This window comes from Gallus gallus, chromosome 1 (assembly GCF_016699485.2).
Source record: "Gallus gallus isolate bGalGal1 chromosome 1, bGalGal1.mat.broiler.GRCg7b, whole genome shotgun sequence".
NCBI classification, from domain to species: Eukaryota; Metazoa; Chordata; class Aves; order Galliformes; family Phasianidae; genus Gallus; species Gallus gallus.
In genome coordinates this window covers 70666944-70684571 of record NC_052532.1, presented here as the reverse complement: position 1 = coordinate 70684571, position 17628 = coordinate 70666944, and the positions used below count along the sequence as shown (strand labels likewise).

At 38.0% G+C, this 17628-nt stretch overlaps 1 protein-coding gene across 3 annotated transcripts in view; it reads right to left on the bottom strand.

Moving 5' to 3' along the window:
* The window catches only part of ATXN10 (ataxin 10), a 95929-nt gene that overhangs the window by 62011 nt on the left and 16290 nt on the right, over window positions 1–17628 (bottom strand). For all 3 annotated transcript variants that reach the window (XM_416469.8, XM_004938043.5, XM_015291006.4), the window contains exons 4-5: window positions 2655–2751; window positions 1556–1720 (exon numbers count right to left, since the gene is read on the bottom strand). In XM_416469.8, the coding sequence (XP_416469.2) occupies window positions 1556–1720; window positions 2655–2751 (262 nt within the window). The remainder of the gene's footprint in view (window positions 1–1555; window positions 1721–2654; window positions 2752–17628) is intronic.

Here is a 17628-nt window from a genome sequence, read left to right as displayed (position 1 = left end):
AATAAAAAACCTCTTGCTAGTTTGCAATACAGATATCGCAAAAAGAAAATTGTAATAATTGTACTGCTCAAAGCAAGAATACTAATTTGCTAGGCTTTCCCACATCTTTCAGTACTCAGAAATGCACCACATACTGTATGCCGACAGGTTGCACTGTATGGTGGAAGGTCAAAGCATAGTATTAGTGCTAATACAGTGACTAAGTGGAATAAGAAAAAACGTTCAGAGAAGGGCAGCAAAGCTGGTGAGGGGTCTGTCACACAAGCCTTATGAGGAGTGGTCGAGGGAATTGGGATTATTCCCAATAATCTGTCTGGAGAAGAGGAGGCGCAGGGGTGGTCTTATCGCTCTGTACAACTACCTGAAGGGAGGCTGTGGTGAGGGGGTAGTTGGCCTGTTCTCCTATGTAACTAGCAATAGGACTAGAGGGAATCGGCCTCAAGTTGCACCAAGGAAGATTCAGGTTGGACATCAGGAATTACTTATTCCCTGAGAGGTCAGGCACTGGAAAGGGCTGGTGGTGGAGTCATCAACCTGGGAGGTGTTCAAGAAACATTTAGATATTGTACTGAGGGACATGCTTTACTGGGAAATATTGGTGACATATGAATGGTTGGACTGGATGATCTTAGAGGTCTTAGTCCAACCTTGGTGATTTCTTGGCTTTCATATCTTAGTTTATTATCTACAATACATAAAGAAAACAAAGGATAACCTAGATAATTACCTGAAAAGCCATCTGTTTTACATGTATTTCTACTGACTGAGGCCAAAACTAACAATTCAGTTTGTCACTTTTGAAATGGAAGTCTGGTCACCTGATCCTGAAGCTAAGTTTGCTTTCTGAAAACTACTTATGTCCTATGCAAATTGACCTAGTTAAGAAAAAAGACCATCCAAAAAAAAATTTAAAGTAACTTTTTTCAGTACTAAAGGAAAACAGAGTTTGTAAATATCTATTTAAACCTTGATAATTGTTCCTAATTAAATTTTTACTTTAAACATGTCCTTCAAGAGAAAGATAAAAAGTATATGGAGTTTTGTTTTAATAATCCCCTTTTTCCCCAATATTTTTCTCATAAAAATAGAACTGAATTGTCCATATCCTTGTTGATGAACAGAACATTTCTCAAATGCATAAATGACAGCAATATCTACAGAAATAGCCATCAGCAAAAAATTCAAAGCTCGGTGGAATAAACCCACTGATTATTCTTAAGAAAATGATATTTAAAAGATTCATATACAACACGTCTTCTCTGTTTCAATGTAAAAATGACTGTATGTCACACTACACAGCAGATTTCGTTAATAACAAGAATACTCCACTGATTCTACAACTTCTGTCTACATCCTCAACAAAAACAGTCTTAGTTTAAGAGAAATCAAAAGAGTCAGTAGAAGTTTATGAAAAGAATTTGTGATCAAATTAGTAACCTATATATATAGGTCTTCATTTACTACCTTTCAGAATCACAAATTCAGACATTTTTACACAGAGATTGATGCTACTAGAACACTTATTTAAGAGGGAAAAATGTCTAAAGATACATACGACCACTCAGACTCCAATTGTTTTTTGTAGACTTTTATGACGTGAAGAGCCACAGACAAGTTCCTGGGATCCAGCAGTTCCTTCACTTTCTCTGAATTAAGGCAGGTAAACAAGACCATACAACAGTATGCAACAATTTTCTCATCACTGTAGGTTAGGCAGGTCCTTCAAGAGAAAATGAATAGTTAAGACAGTAAGTTAAAACTGATGCTGGAAAAACGCACTTAAGGACATTCAGCTTGTTTAGTTGTTCTTTGCTGTCTCTTAGAAAATCATGAGTTTGCCATAGCACAAGAGATAAAGTCAACTGCAAAGAAAGAAAATCTGCAACTGGAAGTCAAACTTAAGATGTGATTTATAAAACTAGTACAATATCTGGACTAACCAGAAATTTAGGAATTGAGTGAAATAATAATTATCTGTTTCTATTACCATACGATCTTCCTCTTCCTATATGCAGTGCTGACAAGCGGACTCCAAACATACACTCATTCTGAGTATCAAATTCAATGAATATGCCCTTATCAGTAGCTTATCAGGAAAGATTCGACCAACTACACCAAAAATACTGTAATGTGTCCTTACAAAACAGTTTATGTAATGTTCCATGACACATCATCAATCTCCAGAAATGTATTTCATTAAGGCTAGGATGGAGGCAAAGGGAATAGAAGAGACAAAGATTAAGTCACTTTTTGTAGATCCCATGTAATCCACAAATAACTGACCGGTCTGCACAGAAGCAACATGAATAATAGAGAAGTCACATTCTTGGAAACGAGTAGTGTATAACTACTTGAAAATACCTCTGAAATAAAGCTTACACTTGAAGCTCATTATTTAAACATAATTTTCTTCCAGTTTGTGTCAAATAAAATCAATTTACTGTCAGTTTAGAACAAGCAGGTTTCCAAAGGTCCTGACCCCTGTGGTTGACTAACAAAAAAAAACATCTACAGGATATGGTCTCAACCGCCCCATTTTCCCCAATGTTATTTTTCAAAGCTTTATGGTGCTAGAAGCAGCACAACTGTCGTGTACAAAAGATTTGAATAAAACCACAGAAATTACATTATAAAAAAGCCGCATCCATGCTTACAAGAAGAGATCTGGGAAAGCACACTTCCAAATGCTATTCTGGGAATCTCCATTTCCTGCTGCAATGTTTCCAAGAAACTGCAGGCTACATCGAAAAGCTGAAAAAAAAAAAAAAAAAACCAGAAAATATATTAACAGGAAATTCAACAAAACACTAATCAATTTCACAGAAATTATACTTTTCAACATTACATATAAGTATACACACACACACAGAGAGAGTACATCTCAATTCGGCTTTCTGTGCAGTATCTCACTGTTATTGTACATTAATATTAGCTTTTTTCTCTTCTAATGCAATTAATTCTCCACACCATTCTGGAATTGTAATCAGAATGAAACTTTTTTTTTCATCCTCTTGTGAGACTTACATTAACATCAAGCAATGGACACTAATGATTACAAAAACTAACTGAGTTAGCAAAAGTGTAAGACAGACGGAAATGAATGAAAGCTTAGAGTTGCAGTTAGTGCAAACTGAAACAGATCCATGCTGAAGCAGTAGCTGCAACATTGCAGTGGCCATTTTACCTCTAATTTCCAGATTAGAGGTGGCTTTCTTTCTAGCACTGGATTAACATAAATAGGCTGCTTGCCATCACTCAAACTCTGCAAAAGCTGGTCTGCCTGCTACTAGAAGAGCTCCCCAGATGCTCTCCATAAGTTAGCTTTAAAAATTGGCTATGGAAGGCAAAAAACACAACAGGAGAACCCAAATCCACTCCCTAGCTACCTACATTAAATTCTGTGTAGTTGGACAAATATTTTATGTGATATGACAACGTAGTTAACGATTTCAAGATCTCTACCACAGTAAAATAAGAGCCAGTACACTGAGCAATACTGCCTCTCATTTTAACATTATTTAATGACGTATTCCTATTATTGCAAATGATTTATTTCAGACTCCTCTTAATACAGTTTTTAAATACAGGAACAAGATGAATCATAGAACGGCCTGAGTTGAAAAGGACCATAATGATCATCTAGTTTCAACCCCCCTGCTATGCGTAGGGTAGCCAGCCTCCAGATCATGCTGCCCAGAGCCACATCCAACCTGGCCTTGAATGCCTCCAGGGATGGGGCATCCACAACCTCCTTGGGCAACCTGTTCCAGGTACATGCTGTTAAATCCACATTGATGGGTGATTCAATAAAGTTCTTTACTATCCCTGAGCAATGCAGATGCATCTTATGCAACATCATAAACACTGTGTGATTCACTGTGTGAATCACTTTTGTGTGATTCACCACCTTACCAGTGTGTTACCACCCTGTGTGTGAAAAACTTCCTCCTAATATATAACCTAAACTTCCCCTGTATCAGTTTAAAACCATTCCCCATTATCCTATCACTATGTAAACAGCTGTTTCCCCTCTGTTGATACCCTCCCTTCAAGTACTGGAAGGCTGCAATGAGGTTTCCCTGGAGCCTTCTCTTCTCCAAGCTGAACAATCCCAGTTCCATCAACCTTTCCTCAGAGTAGAGGTGCTCTAGCCCTCTCATCATCTTAGTGGCCCTCCTCTCTACCTGCTCCAAGAGTTCCATGTCTTTCCTGTGCTCAGGGACCCAGGCCTGGATGCAGTACTCCAGATGGGCTCTCACAAGAGCTGAATAGAGAGGGATAACCACCTCCCTCTCTATGCTGGTCACGCCTCTTTTAACGCAGCCTGGAACATAGTTGGCCTTCCAGGCTGCAAGTGCACACTGCTGGCTCATGTCCAGCTTCTCATCTACCAGGACCCTCAAGTCCTTCTCCACAGGGCTGCTCTAAAGGGGTATTTCTCCCAGTTTGTATGAATACTGGATATTGCCCGAGCCCAAGCGCGGCACCTTGCACTTGGTCTTGTTGAACCTCACTAGGTTTTCATGAGCCTGTTGAATGAATCATACATGTAGATGAACTTCATATCCAAGAACCCCTCCTTTCCAGTACTTGAAAGAGACCAACTTTTTACACAGTTTGATAGTGATAAAACAAGGGGGAATGGCTTTAGAATAACAGAGATGTTAGGAAGAAATTCTTTACTCAGAGGGTGGTGAGGCACTGGAACAAGAAGTTGTGGATGAATTGTCTCTAGAGGTGTTCTAGATCAGGCTGGATGGAGATCTGGACAGTTTGATCTAGTGGATGGCAACCCTGTCCACAGAAGAGTTAGAACTAGATGGTCTTTCAAGTCCCTTCCCATCTCAGCCATTCTACAGAAATAAAAAGATGTGAATTAAAAAACAAAAGCATGAACGCACAGAGCTCACAAAATTAAACATTTTTGGCTTTACTGACAGCTTTCAATAGCTTGATCCTTTTTTACAGGTTGTTGAGGAATCTTAAATGGAGTTTTACAGATAATACAAATAGTTGCCTGTTATAGATAGATGTGACAAATATTGTCAGGTTCTGAAAACAGAAGATCTCATAGATAGGCATTGTGCCAGCTGGCAGTCACATTTCCTACCAAGGTTTGGGCATGTGTCCTCTTAGGAACAAAAAGAAAGCAAGTCAAAAATGAGGCAACTTGGTTTTAAAGAATATTAAATAAGACGCATGGGAAAAAAGTTAAGTCCAAAGTATGTATGACTCTTCCATAATACATTTCGGATCATCTTCTCTTTTAGGCTTTGGTTCTTACTGTCTGTGTTCTTTCTACTCGCACATCAGCACCTTTATATATATATATATATATATATATATATATATATATATATTTTTTTTTTTATCCCCTCTGCCCATCATTGTGCTGCCATTTCGCCCACTCATCTGATTCCCATCCTGCTGACTCAAGAGTTTTTCTGCAGGACAGCTAGCATGGGCACACTACTCTTCTAGCAGACTTCTCATGGAAATGTTTCCCTGTTAGAAAAAAAAACAACTAAAAAGGCGGTAAATGCTAATAAGGTTTTATTTCTCTCTGTGAACTCCTTACCTATTCTACTATGAAAAGACCTCTTAAATTAGTTACAGGTTATTTTTTAACTAAGATTTGCTTGACTTTTTTCACACAGCAATTACACATAGCTCAGTGGAGACTAGGCTGTCAAAAAATACCAGACTAGGGAAAAAGAAGTTAAAGATCCTTTAAACATTGACATTCTTATAGTAACAACTATAAAAAGCGTATGTTTGTGATATGATAATGAATACCCAGAAATTCTCTATTAATCACGCATTAGAGCCTCAGTAATCAAAGTAATCAAAGTCCTCCTTTGATCTTGATTCCCTGAACAAATGAGAAGGATCCAGGGAAGATCACGATTCTGTTGATGCGCCATGGAAAAAGAAACAGTTTCATCTATAAGTGCTTTTTAACCCACAGAGGCTAATGCTTTTCATTTAATTTGAAGACAAATCAATATATGGGCAAGTAGTTAATCTGTGAGACAAAAGCGGGAGTATCTATTCACAATTAAGCAGAAAAAGCTTTCTTGATATTGTAGTGTTTCCTCACACAAGTAATCTCATGTAAAAAATCTCAAGCAATTTAAAGTGAAGGTGTAACTCTACAAGCACCTGAGGCAAGTGACCTACTTCAAGAATAAAGATTACACAAATCAGTGTATAAATCTTTGCTTCGAACGTGTCAACTCAGTTCATGTGTTCTGCCACAGTTACTGTACAACTGCTGCACTATTTCTACAATTCCTGATTTTTTTCCTACCCCTCAAAAATATAACATTACATTAAAAATATAATTCATTACAGAATACTCAGTGAGATGTCATGTGAATGGCACGTGCCAAATGCACTTTCTGTACTGGAGTATATTTATGTACCATGTTCAATAGTCACAAAGGAAAGCAAATGATGAAGAGGGGTGAATGATGTTACAGGTCATTACAGCACCACAACCAGAGCAGCTCATCACAGCACACACACTGCATCACATTGCAGTATTGTCTGCATAGTTACGCATTAAAGTAATAAAACACAAAAAACCTACCACACCCACGCAACAAGGTGTACTTGGTTGTCTTACCGCACACACGTACCAGAGAAGTAGCATCTATATCCAAAAAGGATTCCACATAAAATGTACTAGCATATTACCAATACCAAGTAACACTGAATTTTTATTTAAGCATTGAAAAATCTATACATTGATATTTAAGGTTTTTGTTTGTTTGTTTTTAAGCACAGATTAACAACAACAACAAAAAAAACCCCCAAATCTGTTAATTCATAACAAGACCCAGAGGTACAGATGAGTTAAAGAAACAAGCAAAAGACCGACAATGGAAGTCTCTTAGCAGGTAACTTCCAGGTTCTTCTTGTTTGTTTTATATCTATCAGACTTCATTGCTGCAACACATCCTCCAGCAGTCCTTACAAATTGCTAAAACACAGATACTGATTTCTCCTCTTCAAAAACTCATTGTCCTTAGCGGAAAAGCAACAAAAATAAAATCTAGAAATGAATTATTGAGTCCAACTCCATTACACAGCTGAAAGAACTCTGCTATCCATTCAGTAACACGTTGTCTGAAAAGGGAGCGAGAGACTACTCCCCTTTTTCCATGAAAACTTAGGATCTTTATGAAGCTAGAATGATTGCCAACCACTAGTTTCAGCTGCATTAGCTATTATTTGTGAAACACAACCCATAATAATTATAAAACACCATGTCCTTTCCGTAGGGGTGGTTTATTTAACACCTTAACTCCATCTCTTCAGCTCTTGGCGTCTATCAGTGCTGACCTTAACAAATGCTTCCTTGGCTATAGGGACAGCTAAATTTTAATTTAAAAAAAACAAAAAACAAAAAGCTGTTACACTGTGTGTGGTCAACCAGACTATTTTTAACCTGATGGTCAACCACTGTGAAATTATATGTACTAAGATGTAACTTCTGATACACAGATCAACCCTAGAGCTGAAGAAGCTTTTTGCCCATTGAAATTCCAATAGTTCCTAGAAAACCAAGGATCTCCAAAAATAATTTCGGTATAAAACATATACAATGAACAGTTTTCCTAATGAATTTTAGTATGTTTGACTGCATGTAAACTGATCTTTTTGAATCACTCAACACTACCCATGCAAAAAATGAGGCAACTGCTATTATTTTATGCCCTTGCAAGACAGTGGCTTAAATGCACTGTAGAACATCAGTATCTTCAAGAACATACTCCCATATGTTCCTTTCAATCATTCATGATCATAGCCAAAAGGAACCAAACTTTAACACACAGTTTTCACTTAATTATACTGCAGTGCTACTGAGACAGTCTGAAATACAGACATGAATACTTCACAGGCCTGACTCTATTGCTCCTTACAGTCGAAAAGAAGTCATTTCAAATACTGCCATTTGCAAAATCAGATTGTGCATCGAACAAAAAATTAAATACTTCCAGTTATTTGGACAAAGATTAAGCACCGCATTTTGAAAAAGCAATACACTGTTTCTTTCTGCTCCATGTGGTAGTATTTCCAAAGAGAAGTTACTGAAGTTCCAGCTTACAACAGTCACGAGAAGAGATTTCCATTATTTTTATTTGAGGCAGGCAGCACAGACAACTATAAGTGTTACTTAGCCTTTTGCTTTTTCTCTTGTCAGAAAGGCCATCTATGTAATGTTTAATCCAAACATAAGCTGGCATTGCTTAAAGATACAAAATAAATCCAATCTCAATGCGTATAATGAAATACAACATGAACTGCAAAACTGCAAACATAACACTAGCAAACTTGCATCTCTCTCTAATGTTTTGCTGACAACTAACTATGCATGAAAGACAGAGTTGGTGTGCCTCTACACTGGGTGCGTGCACAAAGATTTACAACTATTTATGCCAAATCTCCACCTGCTGACAGCCCGTACACCTTTTAAACAGCCTGTCACTGTGAGCTTTGTAAATCTCAGTTGTGAACCAAAAATATTACATAGACCTCTTCTGGTTGTTTGCAAACAAGTGCAAGATGTTTTTGATGTTGCCAGCCCTGGAAAAATGAAACCTTCAGTTCAGCATAAGGTGTAAACCTCTATTACTATAAAACCTTAGTTTCCACCACTATCATCCGGTCATGGACTTCTTTCCTTGTGGCCGCAAGTTAAAGCAACTTCCAGTCATAAAAAGAGCTATTTGCCTCTTCACCACCATGAATCATACCACAAATACTGATGAAAATTTATTTTCCTTGGAGAACATTCTGTCTAGACTACTCAAATTGAATGTACAATACATATATGGGCTCTGTCATTTACAGTTATTAAAATAGTGCTTAGTATTTTATTTCTGTAAATAAAATGAATGTCTAGCTACTGATTACATTTTGACATTGATCATACTGCACTTGCTGCAATGCAGACTAGTAAGCCGTTTTTACCATCTGTGGAACACAAAGAATGTTGTGTTTAATAAGTTTCTGTTCCCACTCTTCATCTCCTTCACCTCTAAAAGAAAGCAATTCTAGATTTTCTTTCCCTTCAGAAACGCCAAATCTAATAGTGACAGAACATTACGTGCAGTGACAGGACAAGCATTCTGTTTTAGGAAGATAAGTGTCCAGGCAAAATCTTAACACTTTGTTTTTCCTACAAAGGAGAACTTGCCTCGAAAACAGAAAAAAGTTATGCAAAATGTAAAGTTATAAGCAACTGGAAAGGAGTTGGGTTCAATCAGTAGACAACCAAATGAGTTTCTAATGTAAAGTAACTTCTAACAAGACCTCATAATAGTAGACTTCAAAAATCATATTTGCTCACTTACTAGGAATCAGTTTGACAGTGTGTTGTCCGACATGGAATCAGTTTCAAACAAAACTTGCAAAACCTTATTAAATACCGTAACAGGGCTTTATCTTCTAGTGTTTTGATTGCATTGGTTTTTATTTTAGAAAGAAAAAAAATCACATTTATGTTCATTTCTGGAGCAAATTACCTATTAAAGTCTAAAGTTATAGTAAATGTGAATCCTGTTACTGCCCTGAAGCAGCAAAAAAAAAAAAAAAAACATGCTTGAGATTACTCTCCTGTGTAAAGTGCCTAAGTGCTTGCAGGCTGCCAAACTGCACTAATAAGCTTCTTATACGCATCAGGATACAAAAATCTTTTATTATTATTATTATTATTCAGCCTAAAAAGGTGAACCTTATTCTAATGTCTCTTTAAAGAGCTTGCTCCAGCAAAATCAGCAAGTTTGAAGTACTGGGGAGTCTCAACCCGGACCTTCAACCATGCCAGGAAACCAAAAAGAAAACAACAACCAACAAAAATGGTTGGCCACCCACTATGCGTTATTCGTGGTATCTAACCATATGACACACTACTACATGATACCTTGCACAGGTCTAAAAAGTAGGAAATGATTAACATCTAAAATACTAACCAAGATTACAAGCAATCTTCTTCGATTATTTATTATTACCATTACTGTTATTCTTGATGGCATGCTGCAGATGTTTAAACCAAAATTTCCATTCAAGTGCTTTGCGTTTCTTTAGAAAAGTTAAATGATCTTTTTCTGTAAATCTGTGAAAAAGTTATCAGAATTTTTTCTCCCTTGGACAATTCATAGCTGGGTAATAATGGATGACAGTCCTTTTATAACAGGCAGAGATCAACAAATAAACTTACACTCGGTACATTTAGTTCCATATCCACTTTAATAGATAGCAACAGCTTTGGTGCCCATGTTTTGGGACACTGCCATTTTTATATACATTTAAAGGTTGCTTGCTTTCTCTCATCTCCTTGTTACGGTTTCTTCCATATCACGCATTATTAAGTATGCAGAATGGAATAATAGGAAAGAACTTGATATATTCTGGCACAAATCTTGTCACTTTTCCTTTCTGCACTGGCAGTATTCCCTAGAATTCTCACTGAGAAAAAAAAAAGGACAGCCATGCAAAATTTCTCTGCCAGCCCAAAGCTGTTAACAAAAAGGATGCAGCAGAATGCAGAGGTATCTTGTAGCTTATGTCTGGAAAGCCACAGTTACAGACAGATGCCCTCCTTCTCCCATCAGACCTATGCTAAATAACTTCAGAGTCTGGAAGCTGTGACGTGATAGTGACAATCAAAAGGTCAGGCAGGATGCCCAAAAGGCTAACTTTTACATAATTTTTACTGCTTGGATTTTGATTCAAAACAGAAACAGTTTACCCAAACAGATGCGGGTGCCTCACATTGTTCTTTCTTCCCTGAAACCTTTTCTAGCTCCTTTCCATCCTCCCTCCATCTTCACTTTCCCAACAGAAAGAACTACAACACTCTTGGATGTCTGTGGAAGACTCTTAAAAAAAGGGAACTTCCTCTTAGTACAAGTGAAAACTTCTCTCTACATTATATTTCAGATGCTCTGCCTTTAGGAAGCTGTCTGCACTAAAAGGCTTGTTTATCCTGTTCTCCCTATCTTGATCTTACCATCTTGAAGTCCCAGCTGACAAAAACAAAAATGAACAAGAAATACTACATAAATCTGGCCATACCCTATAGTAGCACAGATGTATCCTTTATCTCTTCTGTTTCTCCTTCATTACAGCCACAAGACAGAAAAGCAGCATGTGACCTTCATTATGCCATCACTGCAAACAGCCTCAGGATCTACAGGGACAATAAACAATTGGCACACCCTACTTTCCTGTTCCAGTGCAAAGCAGTAAATTATGAGATAAAGACTAGTTCCTCAGTTCCTCTTTCTGCCTGTGATGCAGAGGGCAGCTACATGCATCAAGCAGCAGCCGTGAGGTCAGACCACCAGAATTACAATGGTACTGCTCATGCCAGAGCTGCCCATGCAGCTGCTGATTTGGCATACAGTGTCAGAGCAAAGTGAAAACCACAGCTCTTCCAACAAAAGAAAGCGACAGCAAAAATATATTCCATCCACAATATCGAAACTGTTTTTTCCACATCTTTACCTTTACAGTCAACCGACGGTCATCACATTACATCTAGAGATATTTCTATAGGTTTTGACTCATGTACTAATGCCTCGCCTTCTTATGAATCTTGCTGACATGCTTGCTGGTAGGGTAGGGGATAGTAAGAGGAAGGAAGGAAGGAAATGGCTTATAGAACACTGTGTTTAAAGGTCCACAGAAACACAGACATTGGTTGAGACTTGAAATGAACAGCAAAGTAACCAGAAACCATTCTAATTAAATAGACATCAGCAAACTCCCATTTCCTTTGTGCTTCAAGTGGATATCATTCCACATAAAAAACCACTATGCATGTGTCATAAATCAGCAACATCTTGGCAGGCTGCACCAGAAAGCTTCCAAATTGAAGGAGCAAGAAATAAAGAAACACCAAAAAAGAAGCAACTAAAAGAACCAACTATAAACACTGCCTAGGAGCAGTATCAGCAACTAGAAAGGGGAACTCTATAAGATAGTCCATTGATCTACTTACTGTTGCAATTTAAGGATATCAGCTCAGATTGGTCTCTTTCTTAGAAGAAGTAGAATGATCCATAGAGAATCTGGAACAGCCACTGTTTCAGTCTATCAGTGCAACAATTAAAAAGAATTTCCCCAAACAACATGGAACAGACAGTTTTGATCACCAGTTCAATGAATACCACGCTGTTGGAAGGCACTAATGTTTCTGTCACTGTTACAAGGTCTGGTTTCAATTCCATCTAATTCAACTGTGTCAGAAAGGTGAACTTTTCTAGCCAGGATCTGGATTACAGTCATAAACATTTATACTTGGTCCAGAGTAAATAAAGCAATTTAGCTTAACACTGCTTAAACCAGTCAGTCACTGCAGAAGCAATAGGAATCAAGTAGGGAATCAAGCCCAAGACAGGGGGAAGAAAATGATGCATTTAAATAGCATCTCTTATCCTAAACTTGTCAATTACCTGGATTTGAACTTGCTCACCTCAAACCTCGCTCCACTCCAGATGCTACAAAGAGAAAGGAATTAAGACACATGTAAAGCTTCCATATTAACATTAGAAGTCACAGGCAAGCTATGTGCATGAACACAGATGTATCAGGCTGAAAACAATGATAATGCTATCATTCACTTAAGATGACAGTTTTTGCTGTCTTACATAGATACATTTGACTGTACTTGCCACACACAGTAATGACAAATTCAGCTCCTCCGGGAGAGCAGCAGCACTACACAGGTGCCTCTATGCTATGCACAAAATTTAAGGTATAAAAGCCCAGCATACAGGACAAGTTAGCCTCTCAGCACCAGGAACTGAAGAACTGCAGATAGGGGCAGTACTGCATAGACAGGAACAAGAGAGAATGTAGCATTTGCGAACTTATCATAATTTTCACTTCTCTTAATCCAAGTTCGGTTCTTTCCTTTCTGTGGGCAGCTGAAAGAGGTGTAAAAACCGGCTCCCTATTTTGCAGTTCCCGAAAAAAGGTCAAAGAACAAAGACTTGAACCAAAGCCCACCCAAGTCAGAGTCCTTCCACTGCCTTTAAAGATTTTGGACCAAACTGTGCAGACAGGGACCCTTCCGATCCAGCATGGCTGACATCGGGGTAACATAGGAAGGGTGAAGCTTGCAGGAACATCATCTTTACTGCAGATGTTCCAAAGACAGACACTTCACTGTAAAGCTATGAAAATATTCACCAAAAAACACAGTACAGAGAGCAGCTCTAAAGTTAAAAGTATCATATAGACACAACCAAAGATTGTGTTTTGTTTTTATGTTTCTTTGGTCACTTACCATCAGCAAGAACGCTTAAGTCCTCCCTATACCATTAACTAGTATAGCAGCAACCCTGTACTTGCTTGCTAGCATAGATGTTCCTGGGAGACATTCACAGCCAACTTTCAAAGGCACTCAGACTCATATTCAACATAAGCTTAAGACAAAAAAACCAAATGATTCCAAGAGAACAAAGCAATTACTTAAAACTTTCCTCTTTGGTGAAGTAGTAAAATACTATGTGCTAAAATAATTAGGGGATTGCAGAACTCTAAAAACACAGGATTTTTAAAAGCTATGGAAACACAAGACTAAAATCCCAGCACAAGTGCAAATAGCAGTTTACATCTACCAGACAGCGTATCAACTGATTGTTAGGGCACATACTCTGCAAATTCACAAAGACCATGGACATCTCAATATTATTTTTACCAATTGGAAACACACAAAGGCCAAAAACAACACCAATAACTCAAATAAAAAACTCATGCTTATGTTTACCTAGAAGTTTGATGAGTATAATATATTCGTCACACTCCCACAATTATTCCCTGAAAATACTATAAATATTATTTTGACAATGTAATTATAGTTTTTACTTTAACAGTGGCAGCAAAGTACTGGCACCAATCCCCTACACAAAAAGCCTAGACAGATAAAGTAAAGATCACACATGGAAACTGGCAACTCTTAAGATCAGGGCTGTCCTTTATTTATATGACTAACAAAAGTCTATTTAAGTTAGTGCCTGATTTATTTAGTTTTGCTAAGACTAAGCAAAAGGAAACCTCAAATAAAACAAAAAATTAAAAATGAAGATGGAGATATTTAAATTCTCTTCTCCTCTGAGTAACTCAAGTATGCTTTCTTCATGGTGCTTGTTGGGAATTAACCTCGTGGACTGTGAATCCATTCAGGAATCTCTCTTTCCCACTTCCTCTCCCTTGAAAGAAAAGCTAGCATGAATGTGTACTTAATGTGATAAGAGTCAGTATTTTTGACCTTGCATGACAAGTAAAATGGCTCAAGCTTTACAAGAATTTATTCTCATTCTATGTAAATCAGCATACATCTGACTTGCACAACAAATTTGCAATATATTAATTCATAATACTTGGAAAAAAAAAGACCAAAAAAACCCACAACCCAAGAAACAACACACATGTGTGGTTTGCTTCCTCCTCTGGAGATAAATATAGATAACACTGACGTGGGAAGAGAGGAAGGATTAACTTTAAAAAGGACAAGCCAGTTGGTTTAAATTTAGTAGCCACTGTATTACAGAATCTCCAGGACATAACTAAGAAGTTGCATCTTCTCCAACTGTAGTTATCTCACAATCAAATCCATGTAACCAAGTCAGTGTGAAGATACTTGATGTTCAAACAGCAAAAAAAAAAGAGGTCTCAGTTTATAGGCAATAAAATTTAACAATGGTTTCCCAAATGCACTGGGTCTTTGCTGTCCAATAAAATTTTACTGCTCCATCACACTTTCCAGGCATGTTTTAAAAAATATTTATTTTTCATATACAGTACAAAATGCAAACAGGAAATGAAATCATTCAGTGCAGTGTGCTTAAAGAACTACAAAAAGCGGTGAAAAGCAGAATGCAAAGTTTTAAAGACTAAAGCAAAAAGATGAAAAAAAATCCTGAACAGGAAATAAAACAGAACCAAAAGATAAGAGAGAAACTTCTTTAGTCAATACTGGCATTTGGTAAAGAACGTTTAGGCCCCATATTTGACCACTCCAGTTCTTTTTCCTGTTAAAATACTGTTGTGGTTTAACCCAGCAGCAGCTCAGTACCACACAGCTGTTTGCTCGCTTCCCCCCAGTGGGATGAAGGAGAGAATTGGAAACAGAACAGGACCACGACGGCCGCCGGCAACGCGAGGTGTCGCCCCCTGCTGACCGACTCCCTGCAACCCCTGAGCAGCCGTCACCCCCGGTTCCATCCCCACAGTGCTGCTGCGGCCATTGCCTTGTTTAGGGGAACAAAATAAATAACTGCCTTGTTTAGGGGAACAAAATAAATAACTAAATACGTGAGTAAAAATGGATAAAAAAAAATCTCAGAGCAGTTAAGGACAAACGAATGCCTACCTTAAAATTTAGAAAGGAAAATCAATTCAGTGTTCATCGGCAGGTTTGAGAACATCGCCTTCCACTGCTCCTCTATACCCTCAGAATCAATCGGTCCCTGTTTTCCAAAGCAGTTCCAAATTACAAATAGCTGAATGCAGACTGAGGATAAGGTCAGATGAAAAACACATCTCACGTTTACTTTCACTGAAAGTAAGGACAGATCTGAAAAGTTTCTCTCTCCTTGCCTTCCTTGAGGAAGTAGAAATCCCCGATATTAATTCATTTTTGTTTCCAGGAAGTTTTGATAAAAGAACTCAAGGATTAAAGACGACAACCAACCCAAAAGGCAGCAGCAAGTCAAGAGAAATTGGTTTTTTTTTGTTTTTTTTTCTCTTTTCATTAATTAAAAGAAAATACATATGACAGAAGATTATGCCCAGATCAGTTGGAACACTGAAAGAACACTGAAGTTGAACCCTAAGAATTATGAATGCTGAGGTAGAGAGATTCCTGGAGGCATTCAAGACTGGGCTGAATGTGGCCCTGGATAGCCTGGTCTAGTGGTTGGTGATCCTGCCCATGGCAGGGGAGTGTTAAACTAGATGATCATTATAGTCCTTTTCAACCCAGGCCATTCTATGATTCTATGACTCAAGACAAGACATTCTTTATTTCCCCCAAATCTTCCATCAGGAGAAGCAGTGTGAACAGGTGTCAGACACTTTATAGTCACATTGCTAAACAGTCTACCAGAAAATGCTCATGTTAATGTAATCAGTGCAGTATGAAAATTCTACATACAGTCACCTTTCAACACTGTCTTTAAAGGAATGTCTCAAGCACTGTTCTCAATACGCTATCTGTAGCACCTTACCTATATCTGAATGCTTTTCAGGAAATTGGAAGTCAAGTCAAATTCCTGTTCAAGGATCCGAGCTTATTATCCACTATAATTTTGCCAGCATTTCTGGACATGACATTATGATGAGCAAACAGTCTAAACCTCCATACAGCAGCTTGTATGCCTGAACATTGACAGAGCTCTCCCAGAGTACCCATGACTTGACATTTGTTGTTAATAGTCTCCTATTAAGTCATTCTTATGTAGCTTTCCCTGGTTGGTTAAAACCCATAAGAACTTTGAGGCATCAGGACAGCATAACATAATAGTTCTGCTTCTTGGTTTAAAGCTTGCTCGAGGATCACCAGCAGCCTGGAGCTGAGGATCATCAGTGTAAAGCTTGGAGCACCTCCCTCAGGCACACGCAGTGCAGTACCTCTCAGTAGCTGACACAGTTGCACTCAGGTCTGCTTTAAAGTACAATCAGCTCATTCAGAGAACCTGCAAAACAAATTGTCCCTCACAGAGCACTTATCAGGCATTCAGCGCCTTTTCATCCAAGAGCACAGCGAAGTGTATTGGCGGATAAATACTTTTCAGCAATTATGTTGGAATTCAGAGCACATTCTTCAGCATCTGCAATATTCTGAAGCAGTGAAAGCCTTGAGGAGATTATTTACAAACAGGCTTAAAGCACCCTCTGTCCAAAACGTAAAAGAAAAAGTAGTCAATGAAAGGATCAGACTATTGAACATCAGCTTGTTTTCAAACAGGCAGGCCCTTGCTGTAATTTATCAAGGAGAAACAAAACTTTCTCTTTTTTCCCCAGATTTCAGAGACGAAACCTACATCGAATTTTCACTCTGGAATCTGAAAAGGAAGGTCTATCATCCTAACAAGCATCAATGTAACTTTTCATGGTCTCCTAGATTTGTTGGAAAGCTTTAAGATTTCCCATAGGAAAAAGGGGGGAAAAAATCCCAAAACCAAACCAAGACACACACTATCAAGTGCAGGAGATTTTCTAGTTGGGCTTCTGACAAGGATATTTCCTATGTCTGCTGCAATCCCTAACATACTGAACTACTCAGCTCTTAGGAAATCTAGGTCTGCTTAAAGTTCAGTTAAAGTTCATCCGGCAGCTTCACCTGCTCCTCTGGCAAGTGTTCTTGGCCTTTGCACCCGTAGCAGAAAAAAAGGTTGTGGTGATGTAGCTTTTTTTTTTTAATTACAAAAAAATGAAGAAAAAAAAAAGCACGGAGAGGGTACTAAGAAAATCCCACTAATCTTATATTCCTGCAGAGATTCACATTTTTTTTCACTATACTGTCATAAAAATTTGGATAAGTTATTATTTGTTTATTGGAAGATCACGCGGTCACAGATTTCCTCTGCTTGACTAGGAACTCTGCTC